This window comes from Amia ocellicauda, chromosome 19, assembly GCF_036373705.1.
Source record: "Amia ocellicauda isolate fAmiCal2 chromosome 19, fAmiCal2.hap1, whole genome shotgun sequence".
NCBI lineage: Eukaryota > Metazoa > Chordata > Actinopteri > Amiiformes > Amiidae > Amia > Amia ocellicauda.
Window position 1 is genome coordinate 20,099,759 of NC_089868.1, and position 22,162 is coordinate 20,121,920.

General features: G+C 35.6%; 1 protein-coding gene and 1 long non-coding RNA gene across 2 annotated transcripts in view; one reads left to right on the top strand and one right to left on the bottom strand.

Annotated features, from left to right (window-relative positions):
- The window catches only part of LOC136714496 (uncharacterized), a 50,325-nt gene extending 41,363 nt beyond the window's left edge, over positions 1–8,962 (bottom strand). The window contains exon 1 of the long non-coding RNA XR_010805030.1: positions 8,913–8,962. This is a non-coding gene — a long non-coding RNA (uncharacterized LOC136714496). The remainder of the gene's footprint in view (positions 1–8,912) is intronic.
- LOC136714495 (dihydropyrimidine dehydrogenase [NADP(+)]) overlaps positions 1–22,162 on the top strand; it is a 154,743-nt gene that overhangs the window by 93,003 nt on the left and 39,578 nt on the right. Inside the window, exons 14-18 of the mRNA XM_066692023.1 lie at positions 3,789–3,953; positions 7,264–7,332; positions 13,948–14,031; positions 21,249–21,369; positions 22,009–22,128. Coding sequence (XP_066548120.1) covers positions 3,789–3,953; positions 7,264–7,332; positions 13,948–14,031; positions 21,249–21,369; positions 22,009–22,128 — 559 coding nt within the window. The remainder of the gene's footprint in view (positions 1–3,788; positions 3,954–7,263; positions 7,333–13,947; positions 14,032–21,248; positions 21,370–22,008; positions 22,129–22,162) is intronic.

Genomic DNA, 22,162 nt, shown 5'->3' on the forward strand with positions numbered 1-22,162 from the left:
CCATAGCCCTTGGGATGCCTGTTTCAATTCTCAATTGTAGTCTTACTGGAGGGTACCTTAAGTCTATTAAAAAAAAGGCTATATCTCTATTTGCAATTCAGAACCATATTCCAAGCTTCCATTCAGAATAACGAAAAAGTAATCTATAAGGAAGGGGGGTGACATAAGTGCTTTCTATTTTACATATACTTTATAATATTCTGAATATTTGTAGGTGTTTGGCTATATCCCTCTATTAACTGTAGATTTGGGTATTTAGGGAAAATAATCATGATAAAAAATAATAACAATATGTCATATAATAGTAAGCTGCATATAGACACAGGTGAGGATCAAAATAGTAACATTTTACATTTTAGTATCAAAATGAGGGTTGTGTTGTGGTCTGAGCTAGGATTAGAGTCATCAGTCTGCTTAGATTTAGGGTTAGGATTGCGTTTCAGCTGAATTAACTGGTTCTGGTTTAGATTTGTATGAGCCAAGCTTCAAATTGAGTTTTTGGCTCAGGTTGGCGTTCAGCCTGTTTCTGGGCCTTAATATGTAATCTACTGATGTAATTCAATGGTGTACAATATCCATTCTCTCCTTTTGGTCCTGAATATTATTCTGAATATGATTTAGGTGAGAGAATATATGAGTAGGGTGTATAAAGTGTGACATCTTCAGTGGGACTATGTTCAATGTATAATTGATTAAAATACGATGGGCTTATTTGCATGATTATCTTCAATGCTGATATTAGATGATTTATGCTATATTTTTTATTTTATTCTCCTGATTATGTGTAATATATACAGCATGTAAAACATTTTGTTCTCCTTCGTCAGATTGCTGAACAATGTATTTAAGACTAAGTCATAGATCAAAGCAAGCCCGCTACATTCACTATATACATTTGTTGGCAAATGTACATACCGAACCAGTGTAATGTTATGCATATGTGTTGAAGGTTTTCTAGACACAATACCAATTTCTGTAATAACAGTATGTATAATAAGGACCAAACTAGTGTATTTGGCTGTTTGATTGTCCTCAACATGGTATATAAGTAATGGCATTAGCTATGGTCTCTCTCCACATGGTTTGCTCCATATTAGGCTATGAACTCATACACATACAGTGTCCTTTCCTTATCATAAGAATTATAAATCATATATGAGACACCAGCCAATCACAGAGCAGCATTTCCAATGATTCCAACCTCTTATCTTGTATATAAATGTCAACCCATGCATATAATTATCAGGATTTCAAAATTCTTCAGTTACCAGCGACATTTTAGGACACTTAATGTACGTGGTGCCAGTTTCAAAGAATGTACGTTTGTTTTTAATAGTTTCATTACGTTTAACCAGCATGAAAATGCAACACAGATCGGGTACTGTAGGTCAGTTATAGCTCCTGGACTAAAACATTTTTAGATAGAGAGACAGGGTGTTGATTGAACGAAAATAAATGTTTGTTTTTTGTTTTTTCTACTAGAAAGATGTGTGTGTTTCTAATACTGATGTGTGATTTATAATTAGAAAATAGGTTGTAGGTGATAATAGATGAAGACCTATGTATTCACATAAATGTATAAGACATCATTTTTCAAAGTTTTGGGCAGCTTCAGGTTTGCGGCCAAAACGTCTCCTATACAGTAAGAAACACCATTCACACGACCTATTAACCTATATAAGAAAACATTTATTATATTCTCTAGTTAAAGGATTTGATTGTGTACAACAGACAATTCCTTTTTTCAAATACAGAAATTCCAGTGTAAAGGTATATGTTTGTAAAGCCACTTTTATCTGTTGAAAGATCAGGAAAGCCTTGTCGATAAGAAAAGGAAATGATGAAGATTTATAGAAGTGATCTATTCTCATATACTGTGAAGCTCATATAAAATCTGACACAATAACTCTCAAACATAACACCCCGCGAAACAAGTTTTCTTATGATTATTAAAGCACGGGTATTTAGTGTGCTCTGGAAGTGATTGTCCATTCAGTCCTTGTAATAAGAAGGGAACTAATCACATATCATTTCTTTTTGATAAGATTAGAAATAATCCACGTCCCATGATGAAAGAAAATGTACCAAATGGTTATTGGAAAGTTTGCCTGCATTGTGTGTGTGTGTGTGTGTGTGTGTGTTTGCAAGTGTTTGTTTTCCTCATTGCCTCATACCAAAGTTTACTTCTGAGCAGTCTCTACAGCCTTTCCTTTCATATAACCGGTCGCTTCGCACTTGACTGCATTCTTAAAACAGAAATAAAACTCTGATATGTTGCCCTGTGGATATAAGAACACTCTTAAGACATTTTAAACCTGCTGTGCCATCAACTTCGAATGTAGCAGATGTGACAATGTAACGAATGTGAAATCACAGGGAATTTACTTGCAGTGTGAAACCCCCCTTTATCCATAGAACAGTAGCATTTGGCAGATTAAGGGATAAATAATCTTATATTGAGGCAATGGTATGCCTTATCAAATTTATGCAGATTAGGTCTAATTAGTGCTAATTAAGGTTTCTTGTCTATCTAGTTAGAAAAATGTCCAAATGTTATGAAATCGAGTTAGTATGCTATTATCTTAATTGTTTTGTATGGGGTAGTTCTTAATTAAAATATGTAAATTGTTCATAATTGCTATATACTAATGGGCCAAGGCTTTATCACGCAAGAGAAGAGTAAAAATGTCAATACATCTTTAGCATAGATCTGGCTGATCAATTTAAAGCTGTATTATCACAGGAACACTATCAAAACATTTATGTAATTTATGACTTAACATTTTTGATTATACAGTGATGGGAATGTATACATTTGCAAGACTTAACATGTCTTTATTCACTGTTGGAACTAGCTATGTACAACATTTTTTGAGTTGTAAATGAAAACATGTATTATGATTTTGAATAAACATAAGATAGAAATGGCTCAATCTCTTGCAGAATCATATCGGCCCATTCTTGTACCAGAGTGACCTTATTTTGTTTTACTCCGCCAAAACCATTAGCAGGTTTGTGAAGTGTTGCCTAAGATTGTGTGCCAGCTGCCTTTACCTGCTATATCTGTACTGCTTCATTACAGCTGTACAGGGAAAGATCATATGAATTTTAGACATCAATAGAAAGCAATTACGACTGGACATTATCATCATCTGGCAGAATTTCTGTCAAGGAAACATTTGCCAGCAGGTTTTGATGTTTGTTCACAATCATGAGGATAAAATCCATCACAGAGTGGAGTGTTATTAGGAGAGAGGAATTCCTGTTTCCTTAACTGAACGTTAACTGTGACTAATTGATGTCAGTCTTGCTTTTGAAAATCTTCACTAGTATTTTTTTTTGTACTTTATTTGTAAAAAAACAAAATTCTGCTATAATGCTTTCATTTTTCACTGGATTTTATACATCAAGGGATAGGTATCCAAATGTGAAAAAAATGTGAATTCTATTCAGTTTCCAATTTGGGGAAAAATATGATGATTTAAATGTCATTGATTTTACGTCATAATTAAAATATGACCGTATTGTTATAGTGTTTTACAAAATAAATAATGAACTACAAACATGTGCCCAGTTAGAGCATTGCATTACCTCGACAGGGATCTTTATTTAATAACCAAAGTGCCAGTGCTATTTAGATGAGTTATTTAGTAGACATATTCGGTACATGCTATTATTAGATACATTTAACTGAATAAGTTGGAATCAGTAGACAGTAAGAAGCAGTAAGAAACAGAGTGTTGAGCTCTACTAAAGACAATCTGTTCTTGTTTTGTTTTGTTGCACAGGACCTCGTCACCAATGTTTCTCCCAGAATTGTAAGGGGAACTACTTCTGGCCACATCTTTGGTCCTGCACAAGGCTCCTTCTTGAATATCGAGCTCATCAGTGAGAAGACCGCTGCATACTGGTGCCAAAGCGTGACTGAACTGAAAGCAGATTTCCCAAATAATGTAAGTTCTGTTTGTGTTTTATTTATTTTTTCCCCATGAGCATTTGGCTGGAATTGATGAAACCTTTGGGGGGTAATTAATAAATAAGAATCCCAAGACAGTGTTGTGACCAAATTGATAGTCATTAAGAAGTTATATATAGTGCACAAACAGTCACCATCTCTGTCTGATGCTATAATTTAGGCCTGGATTGAATCAAACGTATCACCAGCTATAGAAAACACATATAATATGGTTATATGTAAGAGTAGCAGAAAGAAGCATAAATACAAAAAACAAAAAATACAGGTTTATTGTTTTCTATCAGCAGATGCATCAATGTTTTGTTTTAATATGGCCCTACAGTCACGTCTGTAAATAGGATGTCTCTTGAAGGTATCCAAGTATTACTTTTGTGATGCCAGCATACTGCCCCAAAAGGATAGTTAAAAAGAACTATAATGCTGTTACACTACACTGCATTTGCGAACATTATTAGTGTGACAAAATAGAAACATACTGCATTGCCGTTCAAAGCCCTGGCTCAATTGAAAACTTTATGACAATATTATGTAGTTTACAACCTCTTCACAGATCCAAATTGAACTTGAACAAGGTGATAAGGTTTTAAAATGAATTACAGCCTAAATGCTGTTTCTCAGATGTATTTAATTTGAACACAAAGGAGTTCAGTGCGTTTCCACGGCACACAATGCTGGTTACTGTTAGTCTATAGTGCAGGATGTCATTTCGTGCCAGGAACGATTATTTCCATTATTACTTTTGTCAACACATGACGGACTCTGGGGTCACGGCGCCCTGTTATTCAGCACACTTCATTTGCCTGAAGTGCAGCATCCTTACAGCTTTGGAGAAAATACAGCCAGGCTGATTTGAATGCACGCCACAAAAAAGTGAAGGTCAGAGATTGCTTGTTAAAATTATTCCAAAAAAAAAAAAAACAACAACAACAACAAAAAAAATTATATAAAATTGTGAGGCTTATAGGTCATGGCTGTCAGCCATACTGCATTGATTGCGTTTATCTTCTTGCAGAATTTTCTTATTACACAAGCACCCAAAGAATAGATTTATGGAGAGAAGGTGCATTGTCCCCAATTTTTAATATGTCCATATCTGCTGAGATTGACAGTTTCCACAGCCATGAATTTCCCCAGAGACGTGGTGTTACGGGTGTTGGTGGACGGCATCACTTACTTCAATGTTCCATTATTAAATTGATAACAAGATAATTCCTGTGCTTCTCAGAGACATGACAGGATTTACAATTGTTAACTCTCTCACTGAATAGGATTTGATGTTCGGGGGTGGTCTCTAATAAGCAGCATATTTTTATTTCTCTGCAGCACCAGAAAGAATCAAGCATTGGCATCTTCATAGGAACAGCACGGTGGAATACAGTAAAGCATTGACAGCCCCGTGTGAGGGTCATATAGACAGCACTCAAACAAGTGTATGCCTCCCGTACATCAGGAAGAAACACATTCATTATAGGAAGCACAATGTGTCTGTGTATAAACAAAACATGGCTCCTATAAAGCTCCCTCTAACAGTCCTCCTTCTCCTTTGCTTCCAACAGAATAAGATTGCACAACAATCTTTAAAAGCTATAAAGTAAAAATTAACATGCACACTGACAATGAACCAAAGTTGCATTTATTCTTAAAAACATACCTAATTAAAAATGTAGCACAAAAATATTTCATGGGAATCAGCTGTTGATGGTAAATTAAGCTTTTTTGGTGCCCTAGGGTAATATTTTGTGCCTAATTGAATATATATATGTTCAACTACAAATATGGTGATCCTTTTGTGTAAGAAGGATTTCATGCCCAACAAGCACAATCTATTTTTGGCATCATTTTTTTAATGATGTATTTTGTATGTAATTAATAGATGTATCTTTTAATGCATTTTAAAATACAGTAAGTGTTCGAGTGAACTTCCATTTATAGAATACTTTATTTGTCTGTTTGTAATTGTTAATAAGAGGGGTAGCTGGGGATTTGAACAAAATCAAAGCATTAACAGAAACAAACAGAGACTGAAGCAGTTCAAATCATGCATATCAGGACTATATTCATCATAGTTTTGAGCATAAGGCTATTCTGCTTCCCTTATGTGGCATCCATTTTTATTTTGATGTCACCTATTTGTGTATTTTGTTTACCCTTGACTTGTTAGGTGACTTTTATTTCTATTTGCTTTTACCATTGTAGTTTTATATATTCATATATGATGCCACTTTCCCTTTTTCAAATGTTCCAAATTCATATCTAAAGTACCACCTTTATTGTTCTACATGTCTTACTTAGCAAAGAGAAAGATTCTTCAACTGCCCAATTTTCGAAATGCTTTAAACCTGTCAGAAATCTCAGTTCCTATTGAGTACCAACTTGGTAACTCCTTAGGGAAATTGCATGGCCTGCATGTGTAATATTCTCTCATGAAATCATTTTCTTTGCACTGTGGGTTGGTATGAACTGAACAATGTGTTGTTCTGGCCTCTGCAATAGGCAGAAAGGTTCACGTGTCTATAAACCTTCTCGTTGGCAGCCTTTACGCGTGCGGTAGTTGGGTACAGTCATTTAAATATCGGACAAAGATTATCACAACAATTGGAAATGCATTCCTCTCAAGGGTGGAAATGTCCACATTGTTTGCTATTCATTTCTATCCCGACTGCATTGAATCAATATTTATAATTTATAAGATATTGCCTTGGGTGTAGAGAATGCAAGGTTCTGAGAGTTGGGAAGTGTGTAGTTGTAAAATCAAACATCACTCTACCTGGTAATTTCCAGACCTTCAGCCAAGAGATTTTGTATCCTTCGTGAATTGCTCTTTTTTTATATTGCAGCCTATTTATTTTTGTGATTACTTAAAACCAAAAGCAATAATAAGAAGAATGCTCTATATTTTCTTTTTTTTATATGGCCAGATTATTGTATGTCTGGAGGAGAAAAATGAAAATAACGCTACCTAATCCAGTGGTAGCACAAGGGCTCTTAACTAATACCATCACTTTGATGTTTTTATTGTTTTAATAATGCTTGCACACCAGTGGATTTGTCTTGATCCTGTAAATTATAAATATTGATTTTGTGACTTTGAGTGAGGAAGGATGAGACTGGTCTTTTTAAAGACGAGATAATGGCTTTCAGATCCATTTTAGAATGTGTTGAAACAAGAGCTGAATTGTAAACGTTTTCCACCGTAATATCGACTCTTTTGTTTAATTCCATAAGGTGTGATAGACTGAATCAGACCAGTCATTGTTATTTACCTTCCTTCTCTTCTTTTTTTTCAGATTCTCATCTCCAGTATTATGTGCTCTTATAACAAGGCTGACTGGACCGAGCTCTCTAAAATGGCAGAGGTTGGTTTAATTTCCTTCTCCTCCTCCTCCTCCTTAATAATAGTAATAGTAGTTGTTTAATGCACATTTTCAGAGTAAAATTAACGCAACATGATGCTGTATATTAATAACATTGTGAATGTGTGTAACATTGGCGGAGTCTACATGTGTGTTTTGACCTTACTCGAGACAATATGCTCGAGTCAAAGATGAAATGACCCCTCACCCTCTCGAGGTTTACATGGTCTTAGTTTATTGCACTTGGGCGAGCTGCTGTTTGCCCGACATCGTGCTAATTCAGGGCAAAAGAACGTACAGCTCTCGTGTGTTTACATGTGTGGAGAACAGTACTCGAGAAGCTAACATCACCAAATCCATGGCTGTCATGTGACAACGTGTTCGAATTAAATAATGCACAGCTTTGGCTTGCGCCTCAAGTCTAGCTGTTTAATACTTTGTTTCACTGATCTTACCCGATTGGTTTTTCACGTCACTGATGGAGCTAGCATGCCGTGAACAGAAGTGTTTTATAAAGTTAGGATTTCAACATGACATACAGTCCTGAACAGTGCACAACAGACCCAAAACAAAATAGATAGCCAACTAATAATAGGAAACAACAAAAAAAGAAAAAACTGCTCTCTGCATGGCCATTCAACTGAAATACACATTTTTTAACCATGAAACATCCATCAACAACTTACTTTACCTTAAAACCCACAATAAAGTTACCAGTTATTTTCACTTTTATAATGCAGTCATTTAAGGATATTTATTTAAGGATCTATATCTCAGTAGCATTTACACGTAAAATGTGGGTTTAGGGTCTCAAATCATTACAAATTTTACTTGTGTTTTTTGGCCTGTTTGTTTTCCACCCCCCCAAAAACCACAAAAGGTTTTTGGTTTCATTTGGCAGGTCCTACCGGATGAGATCGTTTCAGGTGATTCCCCCCCCAAAAAAAAATATATATAAATAAAGCGTCCCAAGAATGTCTTTGAGTCTCTGGATGCAGCGTTCTACATTAATAGACAGGAATCCATATTCATAGTTTTAAGCCTCATTGCTTTAGTGAAAACATTTAAAATGAATTTAGTCATCGAGGCAAAAGAAACCCGCTGTGATAATAGAATGTGTAATAAATCACAGTTTTTACTGGATGGGAAACTTTTTTTCAAGTAGAAGTAACTCAAAGAAGTGAATGTTGCCAGTTTGCTTCCTCACATTCAGGAAATATTTAAAGCAGGCCCCCGTATGAAGACTGCCATTTCTGTTCCAGACAATTATATTGATCTTCCATGCAGCAGTTCATCATGTTTACCAGATGGACTATGCAAGTTTATCCAGTACACCTCTATTAAAACTTTCATAATACCCCTCAGAATTGTCTGCCTTTGGAATCACATTCGACTGCAATTGATCTTTAATCCAAAAACAACAGGCTTTTACCAAACAATGAGATAATATACAACTCTTGCCTATGGAAAAGTAAAACTCACAATTAATTGAAAGTGATTATTATTACTTCGCCGTTTAATTGTCAGGAAATAATCCTGGATTTTCACTGCAAAACATGTAGTTAAATGTTTATGGCGCTTACCGTGCAAGGTGCTGCCAAGTTCATGAAAGCATGAGACAGATGCAACTGTGGGAGTAAACTGGTGGGGAGGAGGGTTTGTAGGCTAGCTAACTATGAGCTGTTTGTTTACCTCAGATCTTCCCATCTGTGAATGCTGGAAGCGCTAAATCCAATTCTTTTCTGTTTGTTTAGATAGTCTAAGGGACTCAAATTAATGGGAACTTCTCCAGAGTAGGAACGCCTTAAACATTTCTCTGTTTAATATCTTTTGGCTCTGAGTAACATCCACATTGGACTGACTTCTTTCTCTGGGGAAAAAAGGAAACAAGCAAACAGGAATAAAACACACAAAAAAAACAGTAAGGATTAAGTTCGGTGAAGCATGCTTTCTAGATAAAATCCGTAATTAGTCTTAGTGTATATAAATGTACACTCGCACTTCTGTGATGAGCAATAACTTCCATATTCAGAGACAAAATCTTTAACCCTCTTGTATGTTTTACAATGCTGAGGTTGAGAATAGGAAAGGGAGTATGAATAATAAGATGGCCAGCAAGCACTCCCAAAGTAAAAATGTAATGTATTAAAATAGTTTTTAGTGGGCGCTGTGCTCCTGCCATCACATTAGCACATCTCTTCAATATATTCAAAGACGATTTGGCTAAATATCAGGCAGTAATTTGTTAAAAATAAATAAATGGGGATACATGTAAAATTGTTAATTCTGTGATTAATTAGTCAATGTATTGCTGTAGTGTTCTGTCCATACTGAAAATGAATCCATCAGTATCAAAAAAGTAGCGGTTTTATTCACATGCAATCTTAAATCTCAATCAATGCAGCTCCTTACGTGGGCCTTGTCTTTAGAAATGGCAGCTCCCCACCTTACTTAAGCAAAGCAGACATCTGGAATTCCTTTCCTGTGTCACTAAGGTGTCATTTAAAATTGGTAATATCTTGCAATACCCATGCTCCACTATTTCAGTGACTTGTGATGCCCCTTCTTTAAAAAACTCCCAATTTATGCCAAACATCTATCTTTATCCCACTGGATATAATGTATTGTTTTCTAATGTCTCAAATATGAGAAAAGTTGGATGGTAAAGCATTGAATAGTTAGGAAAAATCTGAGGTGATGTGCTTTCCTCTTAAATCACCAGCATTATCCCTGTGTGATTCAGCTCCTTGTCTTTCTTGCATCCATAGCTTGCTGTTTAACTACCTTTGTAAGAAAGATTAAATAAAAGCCCTGTTTCCATGGAAACTCAGTTTTCAACTAGAGTAAAATCATTCACTCATTCTTTGAATTCTGGAAGGCAAAACTTAAAGGTCAGCTGAGCAGCACAGACTGTATATATTTGTAAAATGTTAATTAACAAAAACAAAATAGATTTCTTCATTAGTATTAAGAATACGTAATGTTTGTTTTATCACAACTTTACTTTTAATTATTAATAAATAAGAATATGTCCTCCTTGCTGAAGTGCCTGAACTCTCCTTGTGTTACATCTCACTCGGAGAGCAGAATACAGCAATTCAAGTCCCGCCACCTGAAATATTGTGCATTTTAACTCTTTAAGTATCATATTATTTTTCTGTTGCTGTTCTTTGATTCATATATTGGGGGGACTCTGATAACTCTGATACTTTTGATTAAAATTTTAAATTGTACCCACTTTGCATGAACAGCCTTTTCTCAATCCTACTCCACCCCCCCCAACGAATTGCTGTGTTTGACATCAGTGTAACTCCAACTAATACTCCTCAAATCGGACTGCTCTGCCATTTTTAGTATTTATGGAAATTCTCACTTCATAGGTGTTCATTTATTAACACACTTCTCAGAAAATAAATTAGACTTTATAATGTATTCTTCATGCTCCAGTCTACTCATATAAGTAATGTGGAAGATTAAATGTATTGGAGCTTACTGTATAGGGAGGTTTGGGATGCATTATTACAAAAACCATGTGGTGTACAATATAACCAGGTGTGGCATGAACAGAAGTTTCAGAAAGTTCATTAGTTACCATGTGTACTATGTGTATGTAGTTGTGTGCACAATACGTATGCATACACTAATTATGGGGACACACAGCTGCCTCTAGAAATGTAGTGTATATTTCTATCCCAGTTATAGTAATGTTCAGACTGTACAATGCACTAGTTAGAGCTCATCTGGATACTGTGGACAGTTCTGGGCTCCACACTTCAAGAAAGATATCGCTGCTCTAGAGGCAGTTCAGAGGAGAGCAACCAGACTTATTCCAGGTCTGAAGGGAATGTCCTACTGAGAGACTGAGGGACCTGAACCTTTTCACCCTGGAACAGATGAGACCACGTGGGGTCTTGATCCAAGTCTTCAAAATCATGAAAGGCATGGACCACATCAAATCAGGACCCTAATGCAGATCAGCAGGGACACACGGACCCGGGGACACAAATGGAAATTGGGCTTCAAGGCATTCAAGACAGAAAACAGGAGACACTTCTTCAGCGATGTGGCTGAAGAGACAATTTGGGAACATTCAAAAATAGACTGGACAGGATCTCTGTGTGGTATTTTAGTATGAAGCTCAACTCTTTTGAATGAAGACTCATGAATCATGTTGGTGATTAGGCTATGTAATACACATAAGATATTTTTCATGCCAGATTCTTCTTTTTAGACATGGACATGTGGAAAGTCATTGAGCATTTGTGTCCATATTACCAAATTCATGAAACAAATTCTGAATGCAGAACTAATTGTTCCTTTTAAAAATGTTACAAATGCATTCAACATGTTTATTCCTTCAGCCAGGGGACTGAAAGAGGGGTAAATGTATGCAGATCAAAAGTAAATAGATAAGAACTAAGTGCACATTCAAAGCATAGTAAATCACCCCTCGACAAATATTTTGTGATCTTGTATTGGCAAATTTAGTTTTTCTATTGATTCAGTTTAAAGGAAGACAAAAAACCAATACAGATTAATGAGCGAATTAATGTATCGCTTGTCAAACTCTCACAAACATCCTAAAAGGTGTGTGTCATTTCCTCCATATCTGTATCTACTGTAAAAAAAATAGCTGAATATTCATGTTTTTAATTTGAGACTTTAAAGAATCCAAGAAGTACAGAGGCCAGAGACACTTTTTACCTCTTCCATTCATGCATCCATTGACCACCCATTAAAAAAGTAAATCTATTGAACAAATCCGAATGATTTATGGTTTAACATATTAGTAACTCTTGCTGTAACTCTCAACTGAAATATGATCCGAAGGAGCAGTAAAACATTGTCAAATGTCAGGTTTGATATGTGTCCTTCTTGTGGACTTCCAACCCATCCGTGCGAAAGATCAAGACTGTGCCTTCTTAGCTCACACTTCCTATTGTTTCCTCTGTACTTTTTCTGGATCATTTCCTTGTGGAAAATCAATATACCGTACAATGCATATATAAATATTAATGTAATGCCGGGCCTATATTCTTTTTATTCTTATGACCACCGTCATAAAACACACATTTAAAATTCATATAATACAAGTACCATATCATCCATCATTTATCTGAATGTATGTGCGTATGTTTACATATGTATGATATATGTCAACATTATACTAGAAATGTGCATCTGCCTTGATGGGATTAAAAACACTGGTTTGTAACAGCAGTGGTGAGCTCTTCTTACCCTTTAGCTCGAGGGAAAGAAAGAGGGGAAAAAAATCCTTTCACAAGCAGCAGCTAAAGCGATATCTAACTGACTACTGCAAAACACTTTGCTTCACAGCACCGGATTTGTTTCCCCTTCCTCCTTTATTCATAAACTAAGCTGACAATAATAACTATCTAACGGGTTTTGCTTTGCAAAGTATACTAAAGCTTCTTATTGTGATCCATAATGATAGCACTTAATTTTATGTCTGTGCTCCTTTTGTGGCATCGAAGGAAATACCCTTAACGTAAAAGGCTTAGTGAAGAGGGGTGAAATTAAACATTATTGATAATTGGCTTTGCGATCTTTCGGCATTGTGTCCGTTTTGTACCTGTATTCGCCTAATTGACCATGAAATCTTGTGTGGAATCCATGCTTGACATGAGCTCTACCACTCTTAAAGCTGACTATGATAAATGGCTTTATCGTGCCACTTGCTCCTCTGCTCTTTGTAAGGCTAAAATGCTTATTATTCTTTTCCTCTCTAATGGCTGTCAGTTTGAGGAAAATCATAAATCTGCGGCTGGACTCACTCTGGCAGGTTTGTAGAGCTTTTGTAATTGTTTAAATCCCTCTTCTGATGCATTTTAAAGCCCTTTCGGAAATGTAATTGCTTGTCAAACGCCTTTCCAGCTCAAACACTTTACACTCTTCACTCCACCATTATATAGCATATTTTTAAACACCCAGACAGTAAAATTACCCCCACCCCCATCCCGTTTTTCTATTTTTAACTTGTTTTTTTTTGCAATTATTCATCAATATAGATCAAGTACTGAAACAGTCTTAAAAAGGAAATCCTGTTTCTTATTGTTTTCGTACCAAGTCGAAGTGCTGTAGCTTCCATCTGTGTGAATATTGAAAACAATTTTCAGTACACAGTAAATGTACCTATCTTTCATACCAGGATATAGAACTTCATCACTGTTCAAAAAACAAAAACGGAACAAAAACGACATTCTGCTAACTTTGTGACCAACATAATCCCCCTATAAAATACATGCAAATCTATTGTGTTGTACATGTGTTGTATATGTGTGTTAATGTGTAAATGTGTGAACATGTAATCACTATTACAAGATATATTCACTTTTGAAATGTTGTTTTATATTATTAGTTTTATTACAGAAGGATTCCTCAATAATGTGCTTATATTGTGCCGTGTGGTTTTAAACAAAGACAGTAAAACCACCTTTCTGGAAGTGACTTCAGATTGAAGATCTTTACAAAATGTCTCAGCGGCTGAGATATACAAAACTAAAATAAATAATAAGCCAAAGGCTGAACTTTGAGCAGAATCCTGTTACAATTTAACTAACAATAATGTTACCGTTTTGCATTTTTCATATTTTGCAGGCTTCTGGAGCTGATGCCCTAGAGTTAAACCTATCTTGTCCACATGGTATGGGGGAGAGAGGCATGGGCTTGGCTTGCGGGCAGGTAAGACCTTAACTTAAATCTCAATCACGTCTCATCAGAAATACAGCACTATTGCATTCATATGCTCCATACCTCACAGGCACAAATAAACTAGCTGCACGGTTTCAGGTCTGCAGTGTTAAATATTTGATGCTGTCAAAATGGAAAAAAATAGGGATTTGCAAAGACCATTTTTGTAAAGAAAACTTAAATAAAATTACAACTGTATTCAGTAAGCAAATCTGTATTAACAGTTTCTACTCCAGTGAAGCCATTATTTTTATTGTCTGAATAATTTACTTCATTCCATAGCTTTAACTTCCCATTACACTGAAGCATTTAACATGATTTAATAATCCATAAGTAATCTTCTTTGCAGTTTGTAAACAATTTTCTTACAAATCAAAAATGTTGTGTTCTGAAAACTTAATGTAGCGTTGGCGTGCCTCCTACAAGAGATAAGAGATAAGGCTGAAGGCCTCGTTCATCTCTGGTGATTATAGGTAAATGAAAAAGAAAATATGTACAATAATATTTAGAGGTACGCCATGCAAAATGAATGTAACATTAATTACAGTTACTATGGTATTATTGTGAAAGTATTGCTAAAATAAATGTAATCAATTGTCTGCTGTATGTCAACATTAATGCAAATAGTGTAGCTGAACTTTTACGATTTATATCACAGTACCATTTCAAGTGAATTTATGTATTTTAATGCAGAAAAAATCAATGACATTTATTATTTATGTATTTGTAAATGTAGTCTTTCCTTTTTATGCTGGAGTTAAAATACAACAGTGAAAAGCAACATAATGTAGCAATTGCATAACTTCTGTTTAAATTCATCAGAATGGCTTTACTGTGGAAAACTATAAAAAGTTTATTTCTTGGGGAAAAAAAGTAACAGCTGATACCAGTAAAACTTTGTAAAGCCCACTTTGGTACACTGCCATAAATAAACCAAATAGTGAGTGAAATTATGGTGGCTGTTAAGGGCCAAGACACAGTGCAGTGTAATAACCAGTCTTAAAGGCTTTATCTAGCTTGAGGTGGCAAAGAAAGGCATGATTTTCTATCTTACTATTCTGACTATTTATTATAGTCCAGGGACTAAAATTGTTTAGTTCTAAACAGGAGACAAAGCTATTTTCTTCCTGCAGTGCTCATAAATTACTAGAGTTATATCCTTTGCTTTAAATTTTCTCCTGTAAGACATAAACCTAATCAAAGCCTCATGCCTGCAGGCAGGTAACCTCTGTGTGAACTAAAGAGAGGCAATATCATTTAATCACACCATTTGCCAGTTTTTCAGAACAGCTGTGGAAAACATTATTTTTGTTTTTATGGAAGTCAGTGAAAAATTGTTTAATGTCCTGTGAATTATATACGTATATGCATACCTACACACAGAAACGTACATACGTATATATAACCCTGTGTGTGTGTGTGTGTATATATTAAGGCTGTCAAACGGATATTGTTTTAAGTGTAATTCTAACAGAATGGGTGTAATATAATCCTGAGGAAATCCTTCAATCAAGTCTTGTTTTAATAACAATTCCAGCAATCCAGTACAAAATTGACCAATACAAAAATAAATAAAAAGACTGTCACAAGAGGTTACCATAGTCTCAAGAGTTTTACGCTTCTTCCATATAAATGTACAGTGAGGTCGCGCTTTACACGGTTTCATTTACCACAGTTTCAGAATAACATGGTAAATTAATTAAGAACCAAATGAACTGAGCTCAGTCAAGTATTTGTTTAAGGTAAATGATCTTACAACATGTGTTTATTATGAATGTGTTATTACATACATTATATATAAGGCTAACGTTTCGATTTTTTCGTCTATGCTTATTTTTTCTCTCTCGCTGGCTGCCATTGGAACACATCTTATACAACATGTAACACTTCCTATGGAGAAATGAGTTTCATTTTACACGCTTTCAGCAGCACGGTCATTTTCAGGACCTACAGTGTTAAGTGAGACCTCCCTGTACTGAAAAGGGTTCCCTGTAAATGCAGTTAGATCAGATTAATTAAACTCACCGGAAAAAGTAAATAAAGTTAAAAGAAAATCTGCACTGCATTTTATAGACTTTAGAAGGCATAGGCTCAGTATAGGAACTAAACCCATAGTACGCATTTCTACTCACTGAGCCAGTTACTCAGACAAACCAGTCTGTTAACATTTTCAGATGATAATGCGGCTTTCTTCTATTATTATAACTGATGCTGTACATCACTTGACTAGCACTTAGAACATTTACATGTTTGTCTTTTAGGCGAAAGCTCAAACTCTTTGTGCTTCTACGATATTGAAATTCACCTTCACAGAGATTACTTTGTTTTTGTCCATTGAACCACCCGAAAGAGTTTTAAAACATTCAATAATCCACTTTCTACTCCATCACGATCACATCCATGGTTCAACTACGGGTGTACAGAACTCTCAAAATAGATAAATGCGATTCATTTGGTTAAAAAAATAAGAATGCATTATTTACTTTAAGTTAAATTAACCGCATGTGTTAACACGTTAACGCTGACAGCCCTGTATTACTGTATTATATATATTCTGTGTCGATTATAGTTTGAAATTTTATAAATATAATATTTTAAAAAGTCATTAAACTGAAGGTTAATTAAGTTATGAAAAAAAAACGATCTAAAGACAGGGAACAATCTCATGCAATTAATTATTTTTCTTTACGGGTGGTTTCATTAACTTAAAAATAACTATACGTGTGGGTGTTTAATCAAGATTATTCTCATAAGGTGTACAAAGATGTAACTCTGACATTCTAAAGTTAAAATTACTTTTTTTCTTAAACATTTACCTTTTTCTTATCATCTGCCTTGTGTCCTATTACCCACACACATTTATATATCTTTCCCTTTCCCCAAGAAACAAGGACATATACACTCACCTAAAGGATTATTAGGAACACCTGTTCAATTTCTCATTAATGCAATTATCTAACCAACCAATCACATGGCAGTTGCTTCAATGCATTTAGGGGTGTGGTCCTGGTCAAGACAATCTCCTGAACTCCAAACTGAATGTCTGAATGGGAAAGAAAGGTGATTTAAGCAATTTTGAGCGTGGCATGGTTGTTGGTGCCAGACGGGCCGGTCTGAGTATTTCACAATCTGCTCAGTTACTGGGTTTTTCACACACAACCATTTCTAGGGTTTACAAAGAATGGTGTGAAAAGGGAAAAATCCAGTATGCGGCAGTCCTGTGGGCGGAAATGCCTTGTTGATGCTAGAGGTCAGAGGAGAATGGGCCGACTGATTCAAGCTGATAGAAGAGCAACTTTGACTGAAATAACCACTCGTTACAACCGAGGTATGCAGCAAAGCATTTGTGAAGCCACAACACGTACAACCTTGAGGCGGATGGGCTACAACAGCAGAAGACCCCACCGGGTACCACTCATCTCCACTACAAATAGGAAAAAGAGGCTACAATTTGCAGAAGCTCACCAAAATTGGACAGTTGAAGACTGGAAAAATGTTGCCTGGTCTGATGAGTCTCGATTTCTGTTGAGACATTCAGATGATAGAGTCAGAGGCGTAAACAGAATGAGAACATGGATCCATCATGCCTTGTTACCACTGTGCAGGCTGGTGGTGGTGGTGTAATGGTGTGGGGGATGTTTTCTTGGCACACTTTATGCCCCTTAGTGCCAATTGGGCATCGTTTAAATGCCACGGCCTACCTGAGCATTGTTTCTGACCATGTCCATCCCTTTATGACCACCATGTACCCATCCTCTGATGGCTACTTCCAGCAGGATAATGCACCATGTCACAAAGGTCGAATCATTTCAAATTGGTTTCTTGAACATGACAATGAGTTCACTGTACTAAACTGGCCCCCACAGTCACCAGATCTCAACCCAATAGAGCATCTTTGGGATGTGGTGGAATGGGAGCTTCGTGCCCTGGATGTGCATCCCACAAATCTCCATCAACTGCAAGATGCTATCCTATCAATATGGGCCAACATTTCTAAAGAATGCTTTCAGCACCTTGTTGAATCAATGCCACGTAGAATTAAGGCAGTTCTGAAGGTGAAAGGGGGTCAAACACAGTATTAGTATGGTGTTCCTAATAATCCTTTAGGTCAGTGTATATATGTGTGTATATATATATATATATAATTTTTTTTTTTTTTTTTTTTTTTTTTTTATATATATATTTCACATTATTTTTTTAAAAATAAATTCTTATTGTATGGTAATAACTTCCTGTGCTTTAATGTTACCAAGTTAAAAACTTTTGAAAAAACACATCAGAATGTATTTATCAAATTAATGTTTTTATGTTTCTTTGCTTGAATGCTTGCTTGTTTGTTCTTACCTCCATTTTGAAAGAAACTGGCCATACCCTTAAAGCGATGATGAAACACTTTTTTTTTTTTTTTTTTGTCCGGATTCATGGACTGTATATTTCCATTTGCAGGACAATATAGGACAGTGGGTGGACATTTTGTTATTACTAATTTTGAGCATAAAGAAAACAGATATCAGCAATAATCAATAATAAATTGCATGTTAACACAAATGCCATGTCTTTTTCATAAAATGAAAAAGTATAAAACCTTTAAGTTAATGTTTCTCCCACACTCTACATCAAAGGTGCGCAACTCAACTTGTATCACAGGCCACAAATCCAAAACATTAATTTAACCATTTCTTAAAACAGGCCACATAAAGCTAAAAAGAAAGCAACATTCAGTGCTGCAATACTCATCCTCAGCTGCAATGCACAGGCTATGGTTTTCATTCTCTCTATAGCTATATAACTAAGTATGACATTTAATCACAATTAACTCAAGAAGCCAGCAAATCCGAAATGATGCTATAGTCACCAACTGAGACTCAGTCGGGCAGCAGTAAGGGACGACTTTACAGTTTACTGAAATAAATACCATTTCAGATTTCTTATTTTTAAGATTCTGGCTTCACCACCGGAGTTGTACTTCTTGTTGAACTCTGCCTGCTTTGTGTCAAAGTGTCATTTCATGTCATACGTCTTGCAAACTTGCAGGTCATATGAGCAAAGCAAGCATAGCGCTCCCTGTTTTTGTTTGCACAGATCATTTCCTCCCATTCTATTCACACCTTGATCTTGGATGCTGCAAATTTTATTTTCCAATGATTTCTGACGTGTTGTTTCTGTTCCACATCCCACTTTTCATCTACGATAAACGAATCCATGTTTAGGACTACCATGTTAATTCCCATCAGAAGTGTTTTTACTTCTACTGTACCAGTATAGTGGAATTGGAATTAATAAATTGGCCACATGCGTGTTGTGTGTCCTGGCTGTACATGCAGTCCTAAGCACTACTGTCCATGGTGCTGATCCAGGCTGCTGTGTTTCAGCTTCCTGTTACTGTCCAAGGTTCTGGGTCTAAACCTGCAAATAACAATCCCTTGGGTTAAAAATTTCTGCTCTCGAACTTTGATACGATTATTGAATTGGCTCCGAAATTCTTACACAACATATTTCCTCTAGATTTGAACAAGTGGCAAAATGCTATGAAAACCCACAGTTAAATTAAAGAACCAGATATAACATATTTGAATGCTTTATGGTTTTAAATAACATTATTTTCTGAAACTTTTTTGTTCCAGATTTATTATAAAGTATTTACTCTGTTGTTTTTTTCCCCAAGTCTGGTGGTGTTATATATTCACCATCAAATATTTTAAGAAAGTGACATTAATATAAGAAAGCTGTGGGGGAACTATAATATTACACCTTAATTGTCAGGCATACGAATGAAAGAGTAAAGGTTGAATCAGACACTCCAGTCGTGTTTACTATTGTGTTCAAGTCTGGAATAAATCAAGGCAAATTGCAATGGATGGCACTTGCTGTAGGTGTGTGTGCATAAATGTAATATCTTCTGAAAATCTTGGGAATGCATTTTATAGCCTCTAATGAAGAAACCTTTCTTGTCATTTTCCCTACCTTTAGAATATATATAGGGTACTTTTTCTTAAGAATACGGTCTTCCAAGATAGTAATGTATGCACTTCCAAATAATCATAACTTTCACATCTCATAAATGTCTCATATGTTCAAAAGCCATTGTAATCTTGCATACATAAGAAAAATCAAAGGGAGATGAAAAAAGTGTGTGTGTGTATATATATATATATATTAGATGGATAGATAGACAGATAGATATACACACACATTTTATTTCAAAGCAGTTATTCTTACAAATCAATTTTATCTTGTGTGTTTCAAATTGTGTTTTGTTCAGGTAACCTTTACCCTGTGTTCCACTGTAACTGACCTCAAAGCTCTGCTATGTATATAGACCTTGTAAATATCTCTTTATACAGAGAGTGCTAAAACCATTGCTCAAGGGAATATATGCCAACAGTTATTGGATATTCTATAAAAGAAGACTATTTCCAGAGAGAGACAGAGACAGAGAGAGAGAGAGAGAGAGAGAGAGAGAGAGAGAGACAGACTTCTGTCACAGAAGTGCATGGTAGCACTGTGAAACAGAATAACCTATAAATGAGCATGTTACAGGATAGCAGCATTTCACGCTACATTTTTGTTGGTGGATACCTACTGTTTTGTATGTTAAAATGTTGTGTTTTTGTATTAGAATTAGTCACACATGCATTGTTATGAGGGCTTAAACCTGGTTAAAACTACTTTACGTAAGCTTCCTATACCAAACCCTTTATATGTATAAAGGAACAGTAGGAACAATATACAAATCTATAAACAAAATGGTCTGTAAGCCTAAAATGTAACCCTTCCCTTATAGTGACCATTATATATTGTGTTATTAAAACAAATTGTGTTACTTGCTTGTTAATTACATAGAATCTGAACAGTCTGTTGTCTTGCTTATTGCTTCTGAGATTCCTTGTCTTACCTGTAGGGTATCACTGCCATTTCTATTAACATCTACTAACACACAGTCACACATACAAAAAAAAGAAAGAAAAAAATGACAGTGTTCATAGTAAGTAGCTACAAAAAACTCTAAAGCAAACAAACAAACTGCAATTCTCCTGATGATATAGTTTGCAGTGATCTAATAAGTTCTGTAATAAGCTGGATAGGATGGCTTCTTAGCCCCATGTGGGGCTGACAGATTGGCAGCATTAAGTTCTGCTGCTTTGCTCAATGCACAGATTTATCAGATTAGTTTATCACTGAGTTTTGTAACTGACCCATTTGAACAGGATCCAGAGCTGGTGCGAAACATCTGTCGCTGGGTACGCCAAGCTGTTAAGATCCCATTCTTTGCCAAGCTGACCCCTAATGTCACCAACATAGTGGATATTGCAATGGCTGCTCATGAAGGTATGAAACAGCTTTGTTCTAATTGGTTGTGGAGGTGCAGAGGTGAAAGGTGGAGATCTTTGCTGAAATCTGTCCACATTCGTACGAGTCGAGGTGTAGTTTTTTTCATAATGAGCTGCAGTGATTTAAGAAGTGGTATATTTTTAGTTAATCTATATTTTAGCCATATGGAAGAAAGTATAGAAATAGAAAATGAAATTAACACTTAAACCCGTGTGTCAGTAAACCATAGCAGTTTTTTTATCAAATCTTTTAAAATTAATTTTATTAAAGTATGTATATGTGTGTATATATATATATATATATATATATATATATATATATATATATATATATATATATATATATATATATATATATATATATATATTTGGAAGCCATCAAAATGTGAATAAATATGCATTTGCCTTATCATAATAATTATATTGATTTCTAAAACAATTACCCGCAATACAGGGTCTGTTATTCATATTTTTTGTTCAGAAAAAAGGCATGCAATCTCAAAGACTGACAGGATGTGTTTTTCTCTGGCAGTTCCTCATTAGTGTACAAGACTTGCCGGTCATTACGTTGGGGAGGGTGTGTATTGGGAGTTTGGCACCTCATCTCTTCAGTTAACCACTAATAACTGCCATGCAGGTGGTGCAGATGGTGTTACAGCAACCAACACCGTCTCGGGGCTGATGGGACTGCGAGCAGACGGCACACCCTGGCCTGCCATTGGAGGAGCGAAGCGGACCACATATGGCGGCGTGTCTGGTAGGTGTTACCCTCCTCACTGCACACACTTCCC